This window comes from Microtus oregoni, unplaced genomic scaffold (assembly GCF_018167655.1).
Source record: "Microtus oregoni isolate MIOR12 unplaced genomic scaffold, Mior012 000009F_ref0000495, whole genome shotgun sequence".
Classification (NCBI taxonomy): Eukaryota; Metazoa; Chordata; class Mammalia; order Rodentia; family Cricetidae; genus Microtus; species Microtus oregoni.
Window position 1 is genome coordinate 40,543,536 of NW_024543068.1, and position 21,945 is coordinate 40,565,480.

Sequence of the window (21,945 nt, forward strand, 5' to 3'; positions counted from 1 at the left end):
ATCAAACAAACCAGAAGGCCAGCTTCCAGGCTTGCTCGCCACTTGCCCGGTGCAGTGGGAATTCATAACATTGTGGATGCTTTCACAAGGCTCAGTTCCTGCCACCTCACACAATCAACAAGTCAACAAGAGAAATGGAAGAGAAGGTTCAAGAACACGGAACCTGAGGTCAGAGAAACAGGACTGCACCACGCATCTGTGGAGGATGAGATTGCTCAAACGTCAAAGTTGTGTTCGGGATGTGGCTGTCCTAGAGAATGCGTCCTAACTCCCCGCTTCAGCTCCTGCTGCCTGTTGGTGGAGACACGTGGTCAGGTGACTCCAACTCATACATGATAAAAATGATTCTCCTAGAATCTGACTTAGAATATTCAAAGCACCGTATGCTTAATAATCTTATTTTTAAAGCCAAGATAGTTTAAGACATTTGGTGATGGCTGGCTTGTCCGAGGAGACTTAGTAACACTGTAGTTCGTGTTGATATAAAAGAGAATTTCTTGCTGTCTAACTGCCTACAGAAGACAACACGGGCATCAGCAGAGTGACTGACTGCCCACCTCCCAGGCTGCTGTCCTACCAGCAGTGTTCTATTCATGTATACACATACACGGACAGATACTTCTATGAGCTGACTGGTTTTATGCCCGTTTAGTGGGAAATGTAATTTTAGTTTCAGCAGCTACCTATGCCTATGTTTCTATGTGCAGGGCATGCGAGGACTGGGTCACAGTGTTAGACTATTTCTTATCTTGGTCTTGATCATGTAAGAGCGGAAGCTGCTGCTTCACGTGACAACGTGTCAGAGTCCCGTCAGCTGTTTTGCAGCTTGGATGCCTGTACGACACACGTTTCCCACATACAACATCCCACATGGTAAAGGCTTCTCAGTGTTCCAGTTTGTAAGTCACTTTTGAGGGGCTCAGTCCATGCTATGTAAGAAACACTACTTACCAAAGCACCCCACGAAAGCCTTCTCAGTCTCCGTTGTGCTTGACAACACTCTACAAATGATGCGCAGCAGTGGTCCATAGGGGCGGGGCAAACATTTTCAACTCATGAGTGAAGAAACAGGCTAATCTGTGATGTCTTTGGCTAACACAGTCAAACCTCTGGAATTAGATGCCTCATCGGTGAAATTATCAGGATTTATAAGAGTTTTTCTCTTTCTGTAATATGAACCCTACATCTCTGTTCCGTGCAGTCTTCCTCCTCAGAGTCAAACATCGGGGTTGAGTGACGGGAAGAGCGCAGGTATTACATTAACTACGAACCATTTCCCAAACCCACTATCATCGGTTTGCTCTCGCCACTGCCTGCTGTTCCAGAGAAACCCACAGTTTTCCTTTGACAAGGATCCAAGAAGTGTCTTCGTCAAAAGACTACTGCCTAACAGAGATTATCAATTTATAATAATAACATAAAATACAAAATACCATTGCATAATGATACTTATAAATATACTTGTTTGACTCGAAATATTCTAGGCTGACAAAATAAAAATAAAAGTGTGAGGTGTAAAGATTCGAAGGATCTTTTTGTAAGGAATTATGAAGGTTAAAAAATGATAAAAAAAAACAAAACAAATAAACAAACAAACAAACAAAGATGAAAATCTACCAAGCCTCCAGCCTGGCTTGTGCTTGTTAGAAAATGTTATGGTTTTGGTCCCTTTAAGACACAAGCCACACCCATTCCCCTCCCCATCCGCTGAGGCAGGCTGATCTTCGGCTTCCAGCCTGAGCTCACGCTCTCTTTTCCATCTTCCTCTCGGAGAGGCAGCTTCGCTTCTGCCTCCCTCTCCACTTCTCTGCTTCCCCCCCTTCTCTGTCTCTTTCTCCTCTCCTCTCCTCTCCTCTCCTCTCCTCTCCTCTCCTCTCCTCTCCTCCCCTCCCCTCCCCTCCCCTCCCCTCCCCTCCCCTCCCCTCCTCTTCTCTCTCTCTCTCTCTCTCTCTCTCTCTCTCTCTCTCTCTCTCTCCCTCTCTCTGTCCCCCCGTTCACCCTTCCTCCTCCATAACCCCTGAATAAACATTCAACCTCACCCTGCATGCCTTGTCTATCCATGTTTCTGTCTTCTGCCTGCCTGCCATGTGTCTCCCTGCCTGGGACCAACCATTGCTCGGGGACCAGCAGCCGACTCTGCCTGGGGCCCACTGCCTGCCGCCACATGGCCCGCTACCACCATTTGGGACCTACAGCATTTCTGCTGCCTACTGCCGTGGGGATCTTGTAGCATTTTTTAAAAAAAAGAATAACAGAAAGCATATGGTTTAAAGAGATAGCATGCCTTATGGTTTCTTACAAGATGAAGAATTCACTAGGATTGGGAACAGCCTCACCGTGAAGGGTAGCATGGGTTTTGGATTGTTGTCCTTATAAATCTTTGAGTGTTAGAATCCAGAATTTATTACCTAAGATAGGGTCTCAGCTTCCACTCACATTGGGCAGAAGGAACTACATTAGTAGTTGCCAATGTGATTTAAACCTAAAGCCGGGTCGTTAATCGTCTCCTGCTCTTTCAGTGTTGCCTACAATTGAGGGATGGGTGACTTAAATAATGAATGTTCAGCAGTTCTGAAGTAGGCCAGCTTTAAAAGTCATTTTGACCCAAATGTTCTAGTTTCTAAAAGACCCACATGTAGCTATTGTGAGTAGTCCCAGGACCTAAATAACCTTGGTGTTTCATTGCCTTCATTTCTTTTTGTTTGGTTTTTCGAGACAGGGTTTCTCTGCAGCTTTGGAGCCTGTCCTGGAATTAGCTCTTGTAGACCAGGCTGGCCTCGAACTCACAGAGATCCACCTGCCTCTACCTCCCGAGTGCTGGGATTAAAGGCGTGCGCCACCACCACCCTGGCTGCCTTCGTTTCTTGTTCAATTATTTTATTCTTGGCTCCTTGTGGAGGCTCAAAAATGTGAGCCTATTCCTACCTTAACCAAAGGTCAGAGAGTTGGAACTCATCTCTATTCCTTCACTGTTATTGGGCTTCTGCCTCAAACAAAGGTCCCACCTGGATTTAGCTCAGAGAGTTCTCTCAAGGTTATTGTCAACAGGTGTGGCTAATAGCCAGACCTTGTATTTCAGGAATAAGGAAGTAGATGTGTTTCCACCTCAAGAAAAAAATCTAAGGATCCAACTAAGGTTCCAGTTCTTTTAAGGAGGTAGCATTGGATTCCACCCAGGGAGTGGTTTGCCTATAGAATGTTTTGGTCTAGGGTGTGAGAGTGACTTGTTTTGTTCTAGCAACAGAAAGTTTAACTACGGGTGGGCCCGTGATCTTCAACTGATCTGTTCATTTCCTTGTATCATATTAATGCAGTTTTTTTGTCTTATTCCTATCTTTTCAGGTCAGGGGTATTTTAAACAATTAGAAATTAAATTCAGGAGATTTCAGTATTCACTGGAATTCCCTCCTGGTACTATTCTATGTTTTTCTGTCTTATTATTTTTCTGTCTTAGTATTCTTTATTAATATTTCTAAATCTCAGCACTCTTACTCTAGCAGGAGGTATTCTTGTCAAGGCTGGTACTTGAACCACCCTCATGAATCCCAGGTCTCTTGGCTGTGTTCTTTGTTGAGGATTTATACCCTGCTGGGTCAGCACACAACCCACAACACTTTCCGACTATGGATCACAACAAGGGTTTGTGATCCATATATTTACTGTGGCTATCAGTGCTTGCCAAACTCATCTCAAGCTTCACACCTGGAGCCTAGCCTAATATCCTCCAGGCTAGATGTTTGCCCACTAGAATGCCCTGATTTTCATGGACTCAAGTGCTTTTTGGGTTGCAAGACTTTCAATGTTCAAAAGACCTTAACAAATCAAGAAAAGCTGTTTCCTTCTAAGTTTCTATATGAATTTGTACTATCATTGCATCATGACTATCATTACTCTTCTTTGCCTCATTTGGATGTAAGAAGTAATAGATCAATATTAACAACATTTTTATTACCTAAATATATAGGTATAGGAAGTCATATTTCCTGAAAAAATAACTCAGTCACAGATATACAAAATTTGGTCTTAATAGAAGATTGGAAATTCAGAGTAGGTGCATAAATCAGACTCCATTGCTGTGGAATATTAATTTACGATGGGTTACATTTGTTTATGCTGTGGAACATTTGTTTAATGATGCAAAGACGTGCTGTATTCTTTTATGTTGCATTTGTTTAACCCTGTGGGTCTGTTACTGTGCCCATCTAAAACACCTGATTGGTCTAATAAAGAACTGAATGGCTAATAGCAAGGCAGGAGAAAGGATGATCGGGGTTGGCAGGCAGCAAGAATAAATAGGAAGAGAAATCTTGGAAGAGAAGATTGAGGAGCGAGAAAAGGAGGAGAATGAGAGGAGAATGTTGAGGGCCAGCCAGCCAGCCAGCCAGCCACATAGTTAGTCATGAAATACGAATGAAAATAAAGATATATAAAGTTAAAAGCCCAGAGGCAAAAGGTAGACAGGATAATTTAAGAAAAGTTGGCTAGAAATAAGCCAAGCTTAGGCCAGGCATTCATAAGTAAGAATAAAACTCCATGTATTTATTTAGAAATGGTTTTAAATACATATCTGTTTAGTGAATAATGGTAGCAGGTTCTTCCCTAGGCTCCCTAGGTCCCATTATCTATCTGGTCACGGGTTCTTGGCTCTTTTAACATTGCTAGGTATGGGTTCTATCTCACAGAGCAGGCTATTGACCTAGTCAGAAAATGGTTGATTATCCCCATGACATTCATGACATGGCACCACTTCTTACTATATTTTTATTTTTGAGATCATGATACTATTATTATTATTACTATGATGAGTTTTTCAAGATAGGGTTTCTCTGTATAACAGTCCTAGCTGTCCTGGAACTCACTCTGTAGACAAGGCTAGCCTTGAACTCATAGAGATCTGCCTCCTCTGCCTGTCAAGTGCTGGAATTAAACATGTGCCCCACTACCACCTGGTGAGATTATGATACAATTATATCAAATCTTCTTTTCATTTCCTCTATTCTATCCAAACTCTCCTATATACCCATTCTTGCCCTTTTAAATTTGCATCCTGTTTTTTATTGATCATTGTTACATACATATAGGTATATAAAATATTTAATATTCCTATATATAACCTGTGTAATTAATATAATGTTACTTGTATGTTTTTTAGGGCTGACTATTTGGTATTGGACAACCAATTGGTGTTCTCTTCCCTGAAGAAGACTAAGCATTCCTAAGTTTCCCATAGTTCTTTGTGTAGTGTTGAGGTCACATGGTTTTTATCCTGTCCATTTGTTGTTCTAGTTTAGCTTATGTTTAGACTGTTGTGTTGGTGAGTGTGGTGGCTTAAATAAGTACAGCCCCCATAGACTCATGTGTCTGAATGTTTGGCCTGTAGGTAATGGCACTATTAAGAGGTGTGATCTTATTGGAGGAAGTGTGTCACCATGGGGGCAGGCTTTGAGGCCTCATATGCTCAAGCTATAACTAGTGCGGGACACAGTTCACTTCCTGTTGCCTGCAGATCAAGATGCAGAACTCTTATCTACCTCTCCAGCATCATGTCTACCTGTCTACTGCATTGCTTCCGGCCATGATGATAGTGGACTAAACCTCTGAAACTGTAAGCCAGCCCCAATTAAATGTTTTTCTTTATTAGAGTTTCACAGCAATAGAAACCCTAAGATAATGAGACTTTATGGGTACAGCTTTTGACATTACTAGGAGACACAATCTCACAGCAAACTCCCTGATCCTTTGGTTCTTACAATCTTTCCACTCCCTCTTCTACAATGCTTCTGGAGTCTTAAGTATGGTAGCTGTTTTGTAAATGTATCCACTGGGACTGGGATCCACAGCTCTTTATTTTGTTTGTAATCTCCTGTAATGGTTTCCATGGGTTACAAAAAGGAGTTTCCTTAATGTGGGTGAGGATTAAACTTATCTGTGGGTGTAGCTAGCCCTCAGGCAAGTCAGAGTTTAGGGGCCTTTGGGTCCTATACCTGAAGGGTATTGTGTCTTCAGCACCTCTAGGGGGCAACCAAAGGCAACAGCAATAGACTGTAAGTTTTGGGAGTCTCTTGGACAACCCTGGCCAACAACTCAAAAGAGGGCTTCTTATGCTGGTGTTAGGCTTTTTGTTAGGTGGTCTTTGAATATTCCTAGGAGTATTGTCAGCTTAGATAAATTTTTATTTAAACTATATATGTATATTTATACAGACTTATGTATATTACAAGATTTTAAGGTAAACAGTTAATAGTATGATTTTTATGACTTTTCCAGACATTCTTACTCTTATCTTACTCTATTCCCTTCTTTAGTATTTATCTTCCTCTATCCTCCTTAATTAGATACTGCCTTTCCCATTCCCCAATCTGATCACTGTGTCCCACTATTTCCTTCTATTGTTTCCCACCCCTACTCTGGCATTGGTCCCTTATTACTTTCCTGGTTTCTGCAATTACTCGCACCCGAGGATTTGGAGCTAAGAGCTTCTAACGAGAGAGAACATGGGACGTTTGTCATTCTTGGCCTGGTTAACCTCACTTAATATGAGCTTTTCTAGTTCCATATGCTAACCAGCTAGATCCAAGATTTCATTTTTCCTTACAGATGAATGGTATGCCACAGTGTATATGTACCACATTTTCATTATCCATTTGTCAGTTGAAGAACATTTAGGATGTTTCCACTCCTTAGCCATTGTGCATTATTGGTTTTTTTCAATTGTTCTTTTAAATTGTGTCCTAGGGTTCATCTAGTAAATTGTCATTGATAAACATCTCTACAGGATTGGTAGATGTTGGAGAGAAGATACTGACTTGATCTTTATATTGCTATTTTTTGTGATGAAATTGGGCATGTGGACTTTTTTGCTAATTCTAAGACTGATGTGGACAAAGGGATAGAAGGGACAGAAGGGAGAATGAGTAGTTAGGTTGGGCCTAGAGGTTGGAAGTGGCTTGGATAGAATGAAGTCAGATGGAGAGAGGGGACTGGAATGGCATACAAGATGTGCCTCCTGATCCAGACCTGGAGTGTTGGGGAGATCTTGCTTGGTGGAAAGAGACCCATATGTTAGGAATTGGTATCAAGAGTCCTGACAGAGGCATAGAGATTGGTTGTGGAGGAACTAGAGGTCAGACAAGACAAGGACACTGGATATGGAACCTAGACTAGAACTGGTGGGTTGGGGAGACTCATAGGGCTACACTCTGGAGGAGTAGGTTGTGGCTGTGTGGCAACGTTGGATGTTGTGCAGAACAGACCTGTGGGGTGATAGGTAGGGCCGATCCTGCCAAAAGTCTAGAGGTTGGCTTGGAATCAAGCAGGGGTGGCCAGCACTTGGTGTGAGACAGGAGATAGCTCTGGCAAGGTGAGCTCATCACTGTTTTTAGAGACCACCTGGGGGTTGTTGTTGTTTTTCAGTTCTTTATATGGTCATTCAGGGGCAACTACAAAAAAAGTGAAGAGAAGCTCAGGAAGACAAAGTTCATCATACTGACATGTTATGGATAGAAGACACATGGTACACAGGGAAAAACTGGGATGCCAGGAAGCAAAAACAGGAGCAACAGGAAAGTATTAGGCAAATGCTTTTATTGTTAAGAAAACACAAGACAAAAATACAGTTTAGGATTGGATACTTTGTGCAATCTGGAGGCCTCTGAGCTATTGAAGTGGTATCTATTTGTCTGATAACTGGGTCCTGGCTTGATTATGACAGAAGTATATTATTTCCTGGACTGATTCATCCAACCAGAGGTAGTATGCCTCCAAATTAGTTTGAGTATCAAATACATACTTTTAGTTTATAAATCATATTTTAAAAATTCTCCATCTGGTTATATAGGGTCTTTCATACAACCATAGGTGCAAGTTGAGAAATAGATACTAGGATAGGTAGGTAGGTAATATATGTATCACTTGGGTTGTTTAGTTCTGTCCAGATGCAATCCCAGATGAACCGACTTCAGCTCACAATGGAGTACTGTTGACCTGCCTATCTGTTTGCACTGAGGTCTACGAAACTCATTAGCAGTTGAAGATGCAGTTTTCAGACATCCCTTTCTGTGTCTAGAAACACTCCAGTAGCTGCTTTCCAGATTATGTGGCCATGTTCCAGGAACTTATTGCATGTTTCCATGGTGTGTTTCATACATTCATTATAACATCCCAACTACTGATGTCTCCAACACGGTCGGCTATATGGTATAGATCAAGTAAGAGAGCTGATTAGACATAAAGTTGAGTTTTCTGAAGAGCTTTCCTTGACTGCTTTGGATCTGGCAGCCTCTTTACTTGGGAATATATACAGGGCATAGCAGAATTCAATAGGATATAGGTATAAATCATGCTTAATTTTGCTCTGTTAAGAACACTAGAAAAAATCTGGAGCCATTTTGGATCTTTGCTCTTGGGGTAGATAGTTAATAGCATTAATTCTGTTCAAGGCTAGAGATGTGGCTTAAGAGCTTATAACACACAAGATAGCTCTCTATAAAAATAACTATTTGGTCCAAAAGGCAACAGTGCCAAAGCTGAGGCTCCTGTGTACAATGTTATGTCTTCAAAAGCTGTAAAAAAGCCCACCAGATGCTGTATGCACTTGTCTATATTAGGAAACAAAAGATGCAGAACACTTCAAAAGACTTGTTCTTCCTTAGGTCACAGTAATTTACAAGTATCCTGCTAACCTGAACCTCTTATGATCAAATGTGCTGCATATCCAGTAATGCTTTTGCCTTACATTTGATTGTGTGAAGGCAGTATGGCAGCAACAACTGATAGTATTTGCATACCTAGAGAAAAATAAAATACTTTTTACTTATCTATTGACACAATTACAAGATTAAGTCAATTTTTTTTTTAGAGACAGGGTTTCTCTGTAGCTTTGGAGCCTGTCCTGGAACTAGCTCTGTAGACCAGGCTAGACTCGAACTCAGAGATCCGCCTGCCTCTGCCTCCTGAGTGCTGGGATTAAAGGCATGTGCCGCCACTGCCCAGCAATTAAGTCAATTCTTATAGTTTTCATGAAATACACATGCTTTAAAAATTTGCATTAATGTTCATGAATGAGACTATATTCTGGCTGAATGTTATCAAGTTTATGCTGTTCTGATAGTCAGAATTGCCTTTAAGTTCTAGTAAAGACTTTATTTCTTCTTTAAAGATTTTAAGACTCACTTGCAAAGCCACATGAATATGTATAAACTCGGAAATAGAAGTTCCATTTAATGTCACTCAGACCACCTGTATTTCCTCGCTTTTCCTCATAGTAACTTATGTTTTTCTTTCTGGTATGTACTTTAGACCACATGAAGCAGTAGTCTGCACCTCTTAAAAATACAGAAAATCTGCTTAATGCATGAAGGGTATGAATGGTGTGTACGTGTGTGCTTAACGGCATGAGTAGAGGTCAAACGATAAAATGTGGGGTCTTCTCCTTCCACAAAAGGAGTTCTTGGATACAACTCATTAGACTTGGCAGCAAGCTCCTTTATCACAGAGCCATCTCACTGACCTGGAAAGGAATATATTTAAAGCACATTTTTGTTGAACAGTGAATTCAAAACAAAGATGTAATTTCACTGTTATGTTTTTGGCCCTTGGACTTTGACTGAGAAGGCAAACATGTTTATCCAATTCTACTTAGTTTCCAGAAGAGGTCTGCAGTCACAAAGAATCGCCTTAGAACAACAAAGTAGGACTCATACATGTAAACTCCATAAACTGAGACCACTGGAGATTACTCTGGAGGCTGGTTATAAGCTGGATTTGTAGTAACGCCATCTTCATCCAGTACGTAAGATTTTCCTCATCTTGGAATTGTGGTGTATGATTTCTGGGTAAAGCTTTTTTCCATGGTCAACACATTCATTTTCCAAGAGTGAATTCTCTGATCTGCCTCAAGTTTATTTTGTTATGATCAGCGAGGACATAGTTTGTGAAGATGTATGATCTTCCGGGAATCTTCCCCTCTAAATGCAACATGATTTCTCTACTGATGAGATAGTGAGGTACAACTTCAGTTTTCTATCATTACATTTATATTCGTCTCCATTCTTAACTGTCTAACGTCCAGTAAAAACACACCTCTCCAATGATTTGCTCAACTGTCTCTCCCATGATTTCCCACAGGAATAGGAGTACTGTCTGGTGAGTGAGGCACACATGCTAGAGACCACTCATTAATCATGACATACCTTTGCAATCATTAGATATGATTTTAGTGTTCATCTACTCAAAATCTTGTGCTACAATGATATAGTTACTGTACTGTCATGATTAACAAATACTCTGTGGGTATGTAATTACCGTCCTCAAAAAGCTTTAAGTCACCATTCAGAATATAAAAGAACCCTTATACACAGCTCTCCTTACTTACTTCTTACAACTGAAAAAGGCAATTTCCTTTGGAAAAATGAGGATCATTGTCACCTGTAAAATTTTACTTCAATCTGTGTTAAGAATTAATCATCAATTATAACATACAGAAACAGATTGGAAGCTTTAATTTTACTAACAATCTATGCCAGTGACCAGCCAACTAAATTCTACTGGCCAAATAATTTCATTAGAACACTCCTATTCGTTTCTATTTTGTTAATGGCTGGCTACTCACACACCAGTGCTACAGTGATCATTTGGCTTGCAAAATTTAGTATATTTATTATCTGATTTCCTAAAAGAGAAAATTAATTCTTAATCTACACCATGAAAATAGTAATTTTAAGGAAACCCAAGTTATTCTGTAAATGAAGTACTAGATAAAACAGTTGGCATTTTAAAAGTACACTGGTAGAAATTTCACTTAAAATACTACAGTTGAAAAAAAATGCCGCAGTCATGAATGACTGCCCACAAAAGGGAGGTCTAGAGGCAAAATCTTAAAGCAGTAAACCTGGAAGACAGCTTGCTTTTGGATTGTTTTTAAGTAATTTGGAGTCCTGCACAAGTAATAAGAATGATACATAATGATTCTGGACCTAGTGATTATTTTAAGGAACCAGTGTTATGTCTGCTTCTTGAACATCTAAATTTATTTGGACAAAATGAAATTAACAAGAATCAGGAGAAAAGTAAACTAAGCTCCAAATGTAAAACTAATAAAATATTTTTAGACTTAGAAAATACTGATCAAAACATTCACAATTCAAGTACACAATAAAATGATCTAGTGAGGATATATAATTAAAAAGATTTCATGAATCAGTTGCTAAATCGTTATTACCTACATTGAAATAAAACAATATAAAAATAAAATTGAAAAATTAAAACACTAAATTTTAAAACAAATACCAAATTGTAATAATGATAGGAGGGTCATTACTAAATTACTTACATCAACTTTACTATTTCAAGAAAATAAAATTGAACAGAATATCTGTACTATGGGGATTAACAAATTTGGGTTTTCAACCACAAATTCTCTGACAGATACTTACAGATGTATATAAGAAATATATATGTATATATACACATACAAATATATATTTGCAAACTTTAACATTTCTAACAACTGGTAAACAAAAACTTTCAACGTTTTATTAATTTCAAGGGCTATAATTTTGTTTTATACTTAACATAAAAATGTTAACTTTTACTGACATTCACTTGATTTTCAAAATCATTCTGGCTACCACTAAAATGTTCATGAAAACTAATTTTACATCATTCAACTAAGACAGGAATATGAAATTCTGTAGTTCTTCATATCTCCATCCTCCAGAAAAAGGTAACAATAGCATATGTCTATGGCATGATCATACATACAGGATGGTGAGTCAACTAAATAGTGAAGATCTTTCCAAACTCATTAAAGCTAGATTCAAACTGTTATAAAGACTATTGGTACTTGTAACACAGCACATCACTGGATGTAAGAATACGGGGCAAAATAAAGAGGCTATCTTCAATTTTTTTAGTGCAGTTTTTATTTTTAAATCTTATGTGAATGGGTATATGCATGTGAGTGCGGTTGCCTGTCAAGAACTGAAGGGGGTGACAGATCCCCTAGAGCTGGAGTTACAGTTTACTGAACAGCCTGATCTGAGTGCAAGGAACTGAACTTGGGTCCTCCGGAAAAGCAGTAAATGTGCTTAACCAGTCATCTCAGGAGACCCAAGGAAATGGTTTTGAAGAATGGTGTTTTCCGTAATTAATACTTTTATCTTCAGATATCTGGTAACTTTTATCTTTAGATATTTGGTAACTGGAAAAGGCTAAGAATTCAAATGCAAGACATACACAAAAAATCAGATCAAAGAGAACTCACCAAATCTACAGATTTTGACAATACATACACATAAAGTTGGGATTATGCTATTTTTAAACCATGAAAAGAAAGCAAAACATCCATTTTCCAATATTAAGAGTTGTTTTATAACTAGAAGTTTTTGTTTTTGTTTTTTTTTTTAAATTTTGAGAAAGGTATATTAACAGTCCTGGCTACCCTGGAACTCACATAGCCTCTTACTCAGAGACCCACCTGCCCCTGCCTCCAGAGTGCTGGGATTAAAGGCGTGTGCCACCACTGCCTTGTTTAGAACAGGTTTAAAAATATTTCCAGTGGTTTCAAAGAATGCCTCTCAAACTCCAGATTCATGTGTATGCTTTATCTTGTTGTCCTATTTATTTATTTTGGAAGGCAGGGTCTAATGTGTTCCAGGCTGTGTTCAAATTCACAATGAAGTGAAGGAGGATTCCAAACTTCTGATTCGTCTACCTCTATCTTCTGTGTGCTAGGACTGTAGATATGTGTCAGCAGGCTTGGTTTATGTAGTGCTGGAGGCTGAATCCAGGTCTTCATGCAAGTTAAGCAAGCACTCTATCAACTGAGCCACACATACTCAGTCCCTGCTATTTTTAAAAACTTATGTTCATATACCCAGAATGAGTTTTTGATTTCCTTTCATGGTATAAGGAAAGTCCAATAATAAAACCATCCAGTAAAATTTTTACTAATATAAAATTGTAAACATTCCTATTTTACCTAAAATTGGTTGATTTTTATCAACAAAGTGGTAAAAACAGGCAACTTTAACTTAAACTTCTTGCATAGCTCCTTAATGTTTTATTCAGAGCATTCATTCACCTTTACTGATACTGAAATTACTGTACATCATCTGGGTAAAGCATAAAATTATATTAACTATAGAAAGAAACAAACCACTTTTGATTTTTAAAAATTATATTTACACATATTTATATTCAGTTGACAAAAAGCATCACAATTATTACTCTATAAAAAAAGTAAAAATAACCATGGAAGCTAAGGCCTAAGTTTTTATTTCAAATGTCCCCTTTGTTTATAGCTAAGAGATATTAGGAACTAAATTTTAGTACCTCAAAATAAAACAAAAACCAAAAGTCTTTAGTATTTACATATAATATGAAAAATAAGAGCTGCTGTTTTGGCTAAGTTAGATGGCTGTTACCTACAGTATTTACACTGTAAATGTTAGGGTGGGAAGTACTACTAAAAATAACACTTTAAACAAATGTAGTGTACCTGGAATTTTGTTCAGATGGTATCTGTATACCCTGACAAGTGCTTATTGACAGAATTCGACTTATTTAAAAAAATCTACTCAAAGTCTGAAACAGACCTCTCTATGCTCCTTTATATTGTTTATCTAAATACTATTGAGCCTGCTATCAGAATAAGCACTCAATTTTAAATAAAACAATGGCAACATGTATACATGTAATTTTTTAATATTGTGAAATGTCTTAATGGTGACCCATAATTGTAAGACTATCTACTAATTCTTTTAATCCATTAAGTCTCATATACACATGCGTATATGTTTATTCCTAAACAGTGAAACGTTCCAGTGACTTAAAAGTAACAAAGGATTCATTATGTTACTCCCTTGGAATTGCTTTTCTAAAGTTTAAAAACACATTTATACCCTTGGCCAAAAACAAACACAAGTCAGTGTCACAGACTGAGCTTTAAACCGCACTTTAATTTTCAGTATCTGTAACCTACTAGTAAAATGAACCAGATGGAGAATATTAGTGATTCACTATGCAGTGTGTCAGATCAATGAGAGAATGCACAGAAAAGGGAGAGATCAGTTCTAGGAAAGGTGTTAAGGTGGTTAATGTGGAAACTTATAAATGCTAATTTTAGTAACAAAAATAGTTCAAAGCGTAAACGAATGTTAAATTAACACATTATAAAAGAGAATAGCTTAAATAAATTGGAACTCACATATTACAATAGTAAAGTTAGGACAGAATGAACCAAAGATATGAACAGTTCTGAAAATTCTCTTTTAAGCCTACTTCCAATAGAAATATTCAGGCTTTTTTCCTGTACATAGTTGATGCTTTGTCTATACCATTTATAGTAGAAAAATAAATTCTTTAGCAACCTAGAAACAGTTTATAAAAATCTTAAAGTTTAATTTTCTTTGCCAGACATGCCAATGTTAAACTGACAGCTATAAATTAAAGCTATATAGACATAGGTATAAGTAATATAGAACAAGTTAAGAATACTACATTTACCGGATATTCTTTTTTAAAAATTACTGTACTTTCTTAATTCCTGTGTGCTTTGCAATAGGAATAATAGGGACTTTGTTCTCTTAGAAAAGATAATAACATGTAAAGAGTATAACACAAATAAGATAATTTATAATATACATGTACTTCAACAGTAGCCTGGTTCATGTTGACATCTTGGTTGAAATTGGAAGTATAATACCTAAGATATAACAATTGGGAAAGAATATTTATTTTAAGACAAAATGGAGCAAATCAAACTCTTAGGAGCCTTGAATCTCAAAATCATTGATTTACTATAATACAAATAAGGAAACCTTAACGGTGAAATATAAAGATTACAATATTGACCAAAGAATTTTTTGTCTTTACTACACAAAATATGACCCAGCAGTAAAAACAAACCATTTTCCTTTTTCCAGTAAAACAAATGATATGGTTTTGATAAAATAATTTTGAATATAGCCCAACTAAATTTACCTATTATCCAGTCAGAAAGTCTTATCATAATTTAGTGTTCTGGTTGTATCTCCACTAACAAAATATTTAACCCCTAAAGCAGCAGTCATTTATAGCAACTCTGGTACCAACATCAAAGGGGAAAACTGGTTTAAAAAATGGTGCAAAAGCCATTCTGGACTGCAGAACAACATATCACAGAAAGAATATGAATACATGTTTGTGATTTTATATATACATACTCCAAGAAGTCTGTCAGTACCCAAAGTATTTTTATTGCTGTATTAGCAATGGATTTTTTTGGGATATATTCTCAAGGGCCACATAAAAATAGATTCAAGGAACAGATTAAATTGAAGTCCTAGATTAAATGTTTGGTTTAAAGAATTTTCTACAACAAATTTCATGTTTATGTATGAAAAGTTATATAACCTTATATGAAAATGTCATGAAGTATTTTTCTACACTATACTAAATGTATTTCCCAAGAGGGAAAAATTAAAATATCTAAAATATATTAGATTAAGATTACAAGACCATCATAGATCTTTTGAACATGCATCTGTTTACAGAATTAACCGTATACAAAATGTATTTTTAATTAGAGATCATAAAGAAATGAGTTGGGGACAGCCATCCTTTACACCACATTATCAACTCACTTTAACCACAAGTGTGTCCTTGGTCTGTGAGTACAGGAAACAGGTTCATTCACTCCTCATCAAATCATCCACCGATTTACTTAGAAGATGAAGGTGCAGAAATGTGAAATATGTTACATGTATTTTTTTCTTTCTTTCAAACAACATCCCAAGCATGGCATAGCAGCCTGAAATTATAAAATACTTAACTGGGCTTTAGTTATCTATACAGACTGCCTGAATGTAATTAAGTTCCCAAATTAGCACAACAAATAACAAAACCAGCCATAAAGCAGGCTGAAAGCATTAAACATTTCATATATGAGTTTTAAATCATTTAATTTCTATAGAAAAATTTTATTCACAATATAATGTGACAAAAATCGCCACAGGAATGATATACTGATTGCAATAAGGTTGCATGCAGCAGCAGCTTTGCATTTTTATAACTATTTTTTGTTTATAAAAATTAAACCTCTCCAGTCATGCTTACCACGTTTTTAGATTTGTAATGTAAGTTAACAGGGAATACCACATAGTTCAAAGAGAAAATGTCTCGTCATTTTGAATGTGGATTATCTGTATGAAACATGAAATATACTACTAAACCCTGAAACATGCATGTCTAGATTTGCTTTTGTCCAATTTCAGGCCATTTGCAATCACATTCTGTTTATATAATACCAAGAGGATCTGTCTGCAATTGTGGTTGAATGAGCTGCGGTTGCAATGGTGGTGGCAACTGAAGTGGTACCATTGATTCCACCAACTGTCCTGGATTTGTGGGTGGGGGAGGAGCCACAGTGTTCGTAGTTTCTACAATTTCTCCATTGTAAAAGAAAAACTGACACTGTTGAATAAATGTTTCAACGACAGATTGATGGATTTTAGTGGTAGACAGAAACTCCCGATTTTCAAAATCAGGTCTCATCAAAGTCGGCCAAAAGCAGATGGATAAGTTGTCTGCTGTCATTAGGTTGATTTTATTTTGCTGACTAACCCTGAAATTATGAAACGAGGAAAAAAAGAAATCAGAACTCATTGAAATTACAGAATCCCAAAGCTAGCTTACCATTTAGGCTAATTTATCTTCAAGTTAAATTTTTTTTCTTAGCATTATCTATTCAACTATATTCTCAAACAAGAGAGCAACGAATGTATACTCCTGTGAGAAGATCAGATAGTCTAAAATATGCTGCACCCCAGGGCTTAAAGGTATACACAGGAAGTCTTTTCAGTTTGAAAAACACCATTCAAAACAGCGGGTTCTAACTGTGGATCCAAATTTTTAGACTACTGTGGGAGATTAAGAAATCAATCAGGGCCAGGTGGTGGTGGCGTACACCTTTAATCCAGCACTCTGGAGGCAGAAGCAGGCAGATTTCTAAGTTTGAGGCCAGCCAGCCTGATCTATATAGTGTGAGTTCCAGGACAGCCAGGGCTAAACAGAGAAACCCAAAACTCAGGGTATGTCTTCTCATTTAAACCATCTTTGGAATACTTAGCATAACCTATCCAGCCAAGAATATTTTTAAATCTCAAGAAAGTTAGCTCCTAGCACACTAGGAGCAGTTCTTTAAAAACATTATTTTGTACACTGTTAAAATTTTATCTTAAAGACAACATTCAACAAATTCTACTTTAAAATTTATGACAATTTAACAGCAAGTTACAAGTAGTCACAGAGTTTAAAATTATTTTTACCCAGCCCTTTAAATATCTGAGCAAGCACTCCTTGCTTACCACCATCTCTAGGAAGCAAGACATGTAAAAAGCAAACCGTAGACTATAAACTATAAGTTATTACACTAAGTGTAATACTGTATTCAACCCTCTTATTTTACACATAAAGAAACACATCAAACTGGGCACAGTAGTACACATCTGTAAGCCCAGTTCTCAGGAAGCAAGTAGTAGCATAATGGATCCCAGGTCAGCCTAAGCTACAGAAGAAAAACTGTCTAGAAGTCTGTAGCATAACAAGAAAATCTTCAAGATTAAAAAAAGAAGAAAATAAAACAAACAAAAAACACAAACCAAAGGAAACTCCCAGACATAGGAATCACTTACCTAAAGTAAAACACTGTATTCTGTTACGAAAAAGTCACTATTTCCAGTTAAAAAGCGACTCAATCGAACAGTCAGAGTAAAGCCTACCATTTGTTAGTAAGCAATAAGTGGCTAGTATGTACAGTGTGGTATTTCTATGTAGCAGTGGAGTGCTAGGCTCTGGAACCACACACAAAGTTACGAACATAAGATGGAGTCTACCTGAAGGTATTTTATCTGTTGGAAATTAGGGTGACCAGGGAACGCTTCATGGACAAGGTTAAAGTTAAGTCAAAGGTAACGAATGTGGGAAGAACGGCAGGAAGAAAGGGAAACTGAGTTACAACAGTGGCTATAAGCATTTGTCAGAACCTTTGGGAGAGCTTGTTCAAAGATAAACTGCTGGCGACTAAGTTTGTGATTTATTATGTCTGTGGTGGAGCCTAATAACAAGCTTTCCTAATAAATACTCAGATGGCTGCTGTCTTAGGCACTACACTTTCAAACTACTGGCAGCAAGTTAAGATATGCCACAAATTGATATTCCTCGATAGCTGCTATTAACAGTGTAACACAGCATAAGTGCTGCTTATGCACAAAGGAAGTATAACCACTTATAACTGCTAGCGCTAATCAGTTCAGAGTCCATCCTGAACAGAGAGGACTATTTTCATCTTGAAAAGTCTTTGGGGCTGAAGAGACAGCTCAGCAGTTAACAGCATGAGTTGCTCTTGAAAAAAACTGGAGTTAAAATCACATTGTAGTCCAGAACTATCTGGAACTCCAGTTCCAGGGCAACTGCTGCCCACCTATGACCACCACAGGCACCAGGAACACATGTGGCACATATTTACAAAGATCTTTATACAGAGATCTTTTAGAAAGATCATCTTGGCATTAGGATCAAGAGAGGGTAGGAATAAAAGTTGGCAAATAACAACTGTTCACACTAGTAGGTCCTGAACAAGAAATAGTAAAGTTGTAGAGAAGAGAAAATGGAAAAATTACAAAGATGTACTTGACAATCACTGGATGTGAAGAGTGGAAGAATATAATCAAAGAATCATTCCATAGGATAACTTTACAATCTTATCAATCTGTCAAAGAGAGGTATGACATGTAGTTGTCTTTCTCCTTGAACCCTAGCTCCATTTGTTCACTGCTAAATCCCCAGTACTGTGAGAATATGTTGGGGAGGGGGGCGACTTATTGAGTTACAGAGTCGCTCCAAGTTAGCTTCAGCTATCATCTTAACAGTCTAGAGTTACCTAAGAAAAACTCAATGGGGCACTGTCTCAGACTGGCCCGTTGGCGTGTCTGTAGGCTACATTCTTGTTTGAAGATTCATGTAGTAGGGCCTAGCCCACTGTGGGTGGCTCTATTGCTACGCAAAAAGTGCTGGGCTGGACTAAAAAGTTAGCTGGGCAGGAGTTAGGGAACACGCCAGCATGGTTTCTGCTTCAGCTCCTGGATTGCCTTCAACTTCAACAAGATACCAGAGAAGCATAAGTCAAATAAACCCTTTCTTCCCTTGAGTTACTTCTGACCATGGCATTTACCAGAGCAATACAAAAGAAAACTAGAACTGTGCAGTAGACTGCGCCTTTTAAAACTAAAGTCTGAACAGCTTCTGCTCTATCTCTAGTATTTCTCAGGACCAAAGAAAGCCTCTACCATACATTGCTTTCTCCATAAAGGAGTGTGGTCTCCTAGCAAAAAAAAAAAAAAAAAAAAAAAAGTACATATTGTAAAATAAAAAAAAAAGATTTATATATTACGAAACAAACTTCCTATCGTTATAAAGACTAAAGTTAGTCCAGAAGTCATAATGGGAACAGTGCTGTTTGATCTAACCTGGTATTGTTTCTCTATCTCTTGACTTTCTCCATCCTTATTTTGGTCAGTTCAAACGAGCCCTCTGTTTGTGTTCTTCATGCATCTATAACATGCTTTTGCCTGTGCTGTTTACTATTGTACACAGCCAAAAACACTTCCAGAATACAGCACTTAAGATAATTTGAAGGTGTGCTAGTACTATGATTTTTTGAATATGCTCTGCCCTGTCCTTTTTTCAAAATCTTTAAAATCAAGTCCAATTTTTAATTCAATCTGGTAAACTTACAAGATATTGCCATTCTCTATATTCAATGAGGTTTACAGCTTCCGTGTTAACAAAATACTAGCAATATTAACCAATAATCATTTTTTCAAAAGGGGATATACCATTTATAATAGTAAACAATAAATAATATTATTTATCAAGTTGAAAGTTTTGGTTATTTTTTTAGAAGGGGGACTTGGAAGAGTTATAAAGGTAGTTTAATTTTATATCGCACACTGACAGTAATAACAAAACTTAAAACATTGTGAATAGTCTCTCCTAAGAAGAATAGATTAGAATAGATTTCATCTGGGCCCTACTATTATTGCAGTTTAGTTTCTGGTGGTAGGGATCAAACCCAGGACTTCCCAGATGCTAGGTGAATGTTCTACCAGTGAGCCATACCACAACCCTATAGAATACTTTAAATTGCCACTAAAAATGTTTGAATAAACTTTTGGTAAGAGTTTATGTGGTACGGGAGAATTGTCTGTATTCTGTCAATCATGTTATAAATAAACGCTGATTGGCCAGGTACGAAATATAGGTGGGAAAACCAGACAGGAAGTAGAAATGATGTAATGAGAACAGGAGAATTCTGGGGAGGAGGAAGTTAATTCCTCCCACTCCTGCCCAGACCACTGTTACTGAACGTAAATTCCAACTGTAACATATTTAGAGTTATAAATACAAAAATTAGTGTCTTATATTTTGGATAATAGGACAGTTTGTGCTAAAATTTCCACATATGGAATACAAACTTACAATACAGTACAGTACACAGGTGAATGAACCACATAAGAGCTGTACTATACTTAGGAGTTCCCTCTTCAAATTCCAACTTTTCCAACTCTGAATATGTTGATTTGGTTAGTTTGGTTACTGCCATTTTTTAACTACAATTCTAAGATTTCACACAAGAGAACTACTAAAGAAAACTGAGAAAAAAATATATTGTTGGGCTGGGTATATAGTTCAGTGGTAGGGTGCTTATTCAGCATGTGGAGGGCCCTGGGTTTAATTCCTACTATAGTAACTAAACAAACACTGATTATATGTGCAAAATAGTAATCATAAAACTTTCTAGATATGAATTAGATAATACAGACAACCATTACAAAAGACCTGAACAGAACCTTGTGTTTAGTCTATAGTCCCCTCAAATAGAAATTATTATTACCCAGCATATAAAGGTTATAGGTATAAAACATAATGTGCATTTTATTTGTAAGTACCTGTTTAGATGTGTTATAACATATCTGAATACATCATAGTTTACAGGATGAAATTTCTTAACAATTTCTTTCAAGGCATGAAGACGTTCTGTTTTATCTGGGATTTCTGTAAAAGAGAAATCATTGTATAAAATGAATAAACTTCCAAATATCTAATACAAATTTCCAGTTAATATTTATTACAAAAATTAAGACTCTGTTTGAAGCATATTATACTTCTATATACATGATTACAAATTTAGCTAGAATTACGTAATTATATATAGGCATGTTAGTCTCTTAAATATTCATGTACAGACTGAGAATTACTGTCTTTATGTGTACACTTACAGCTCAACAACAAAAGCAGTAACATATAACACTAATAAATAAGCACTGGATATCTTGCAATGAAATTTCTGAAATATGAACTTTCTAATTTTAATGTGTCACCAAGTTTTTCTTTTGATAAAAATATGCCCCTCAGGTTCAAAAGACTTCCAAAACCAGAGATAGGCACAAGGTAGCCCTGAATTCATAATAACCTATACTACACTTAATTATAATCTTCCTTTAACAAAATATTTCCCTTACTAGTAGCATAAATATTTAATGTAGTTATTTTCCAAGTTTATGCAATTATAAAACAGGATAACTAAAACACAGTACAGCAATAAATGGGAGTAAGAGATTTATTTTTTGTTCTCTTACTTTATATAATGGTAGAATTTTCAAGTACTAAAAATTCTTTTGTCAAATTTACTTCTAAATTAGGCCTTTAAAATAAACTTTCTGAACAGTTCTAAGGCTAGTGTTTATGACCAAGAGATAGAGATAACACCTGGAAATATGTAAAGACAACTTTATACCTTGTGACAATATATTAGAAGTTTATTTTTCTTAAAACTTTTAAGAAGAGATTTTATTTTCAAGACTTTTATGTTTTTCTACTGTTTGTGTGATGTCTGTGCCAGGAGGG

At 36.9% G+C, this 21,945-nt stretch overlaps 1 protein-coding gene across 5 annotated transcripts in view; it reads right to left on the reverse strand.

Annotated features, from left to right (window-relative positions):
* Positions 1-7,573: 7,573 nt before the first annotated feature.
* The window catches only part of Arhgap5 (Rho GTPase activating protein 5), a 69,417-nt gene continuing 55,045 nt past the window's right edge, over positions 7,574-21,945 (reverse strand). For 4 of the 5 annotated variants that reach the window (XM_041658487.1, XM_041658486.1, XM_041658488.1 and 1 more), the window contains exons 6-7: positions 20,988-21,093; positions 13,148-16,603 (exon numbers count right to left, since the gene is read on the reverse strand). In XM_041658487.1, the coding sequence (XP_041514421.1) occupies positions 16,276-16,603; positions 20,988-21,093 (434 nt within the window). In that variant the 3' untranslated portion in view covers positions 13,148-16,275. Of the gene's footprint in view, positions 8,787-13,147; positions 16,604-20,987; positions 21,094-21,945 lie in introns of those variants that run through there. The other variant, XM_041658489.1, reaches the window with a different exon arrangement.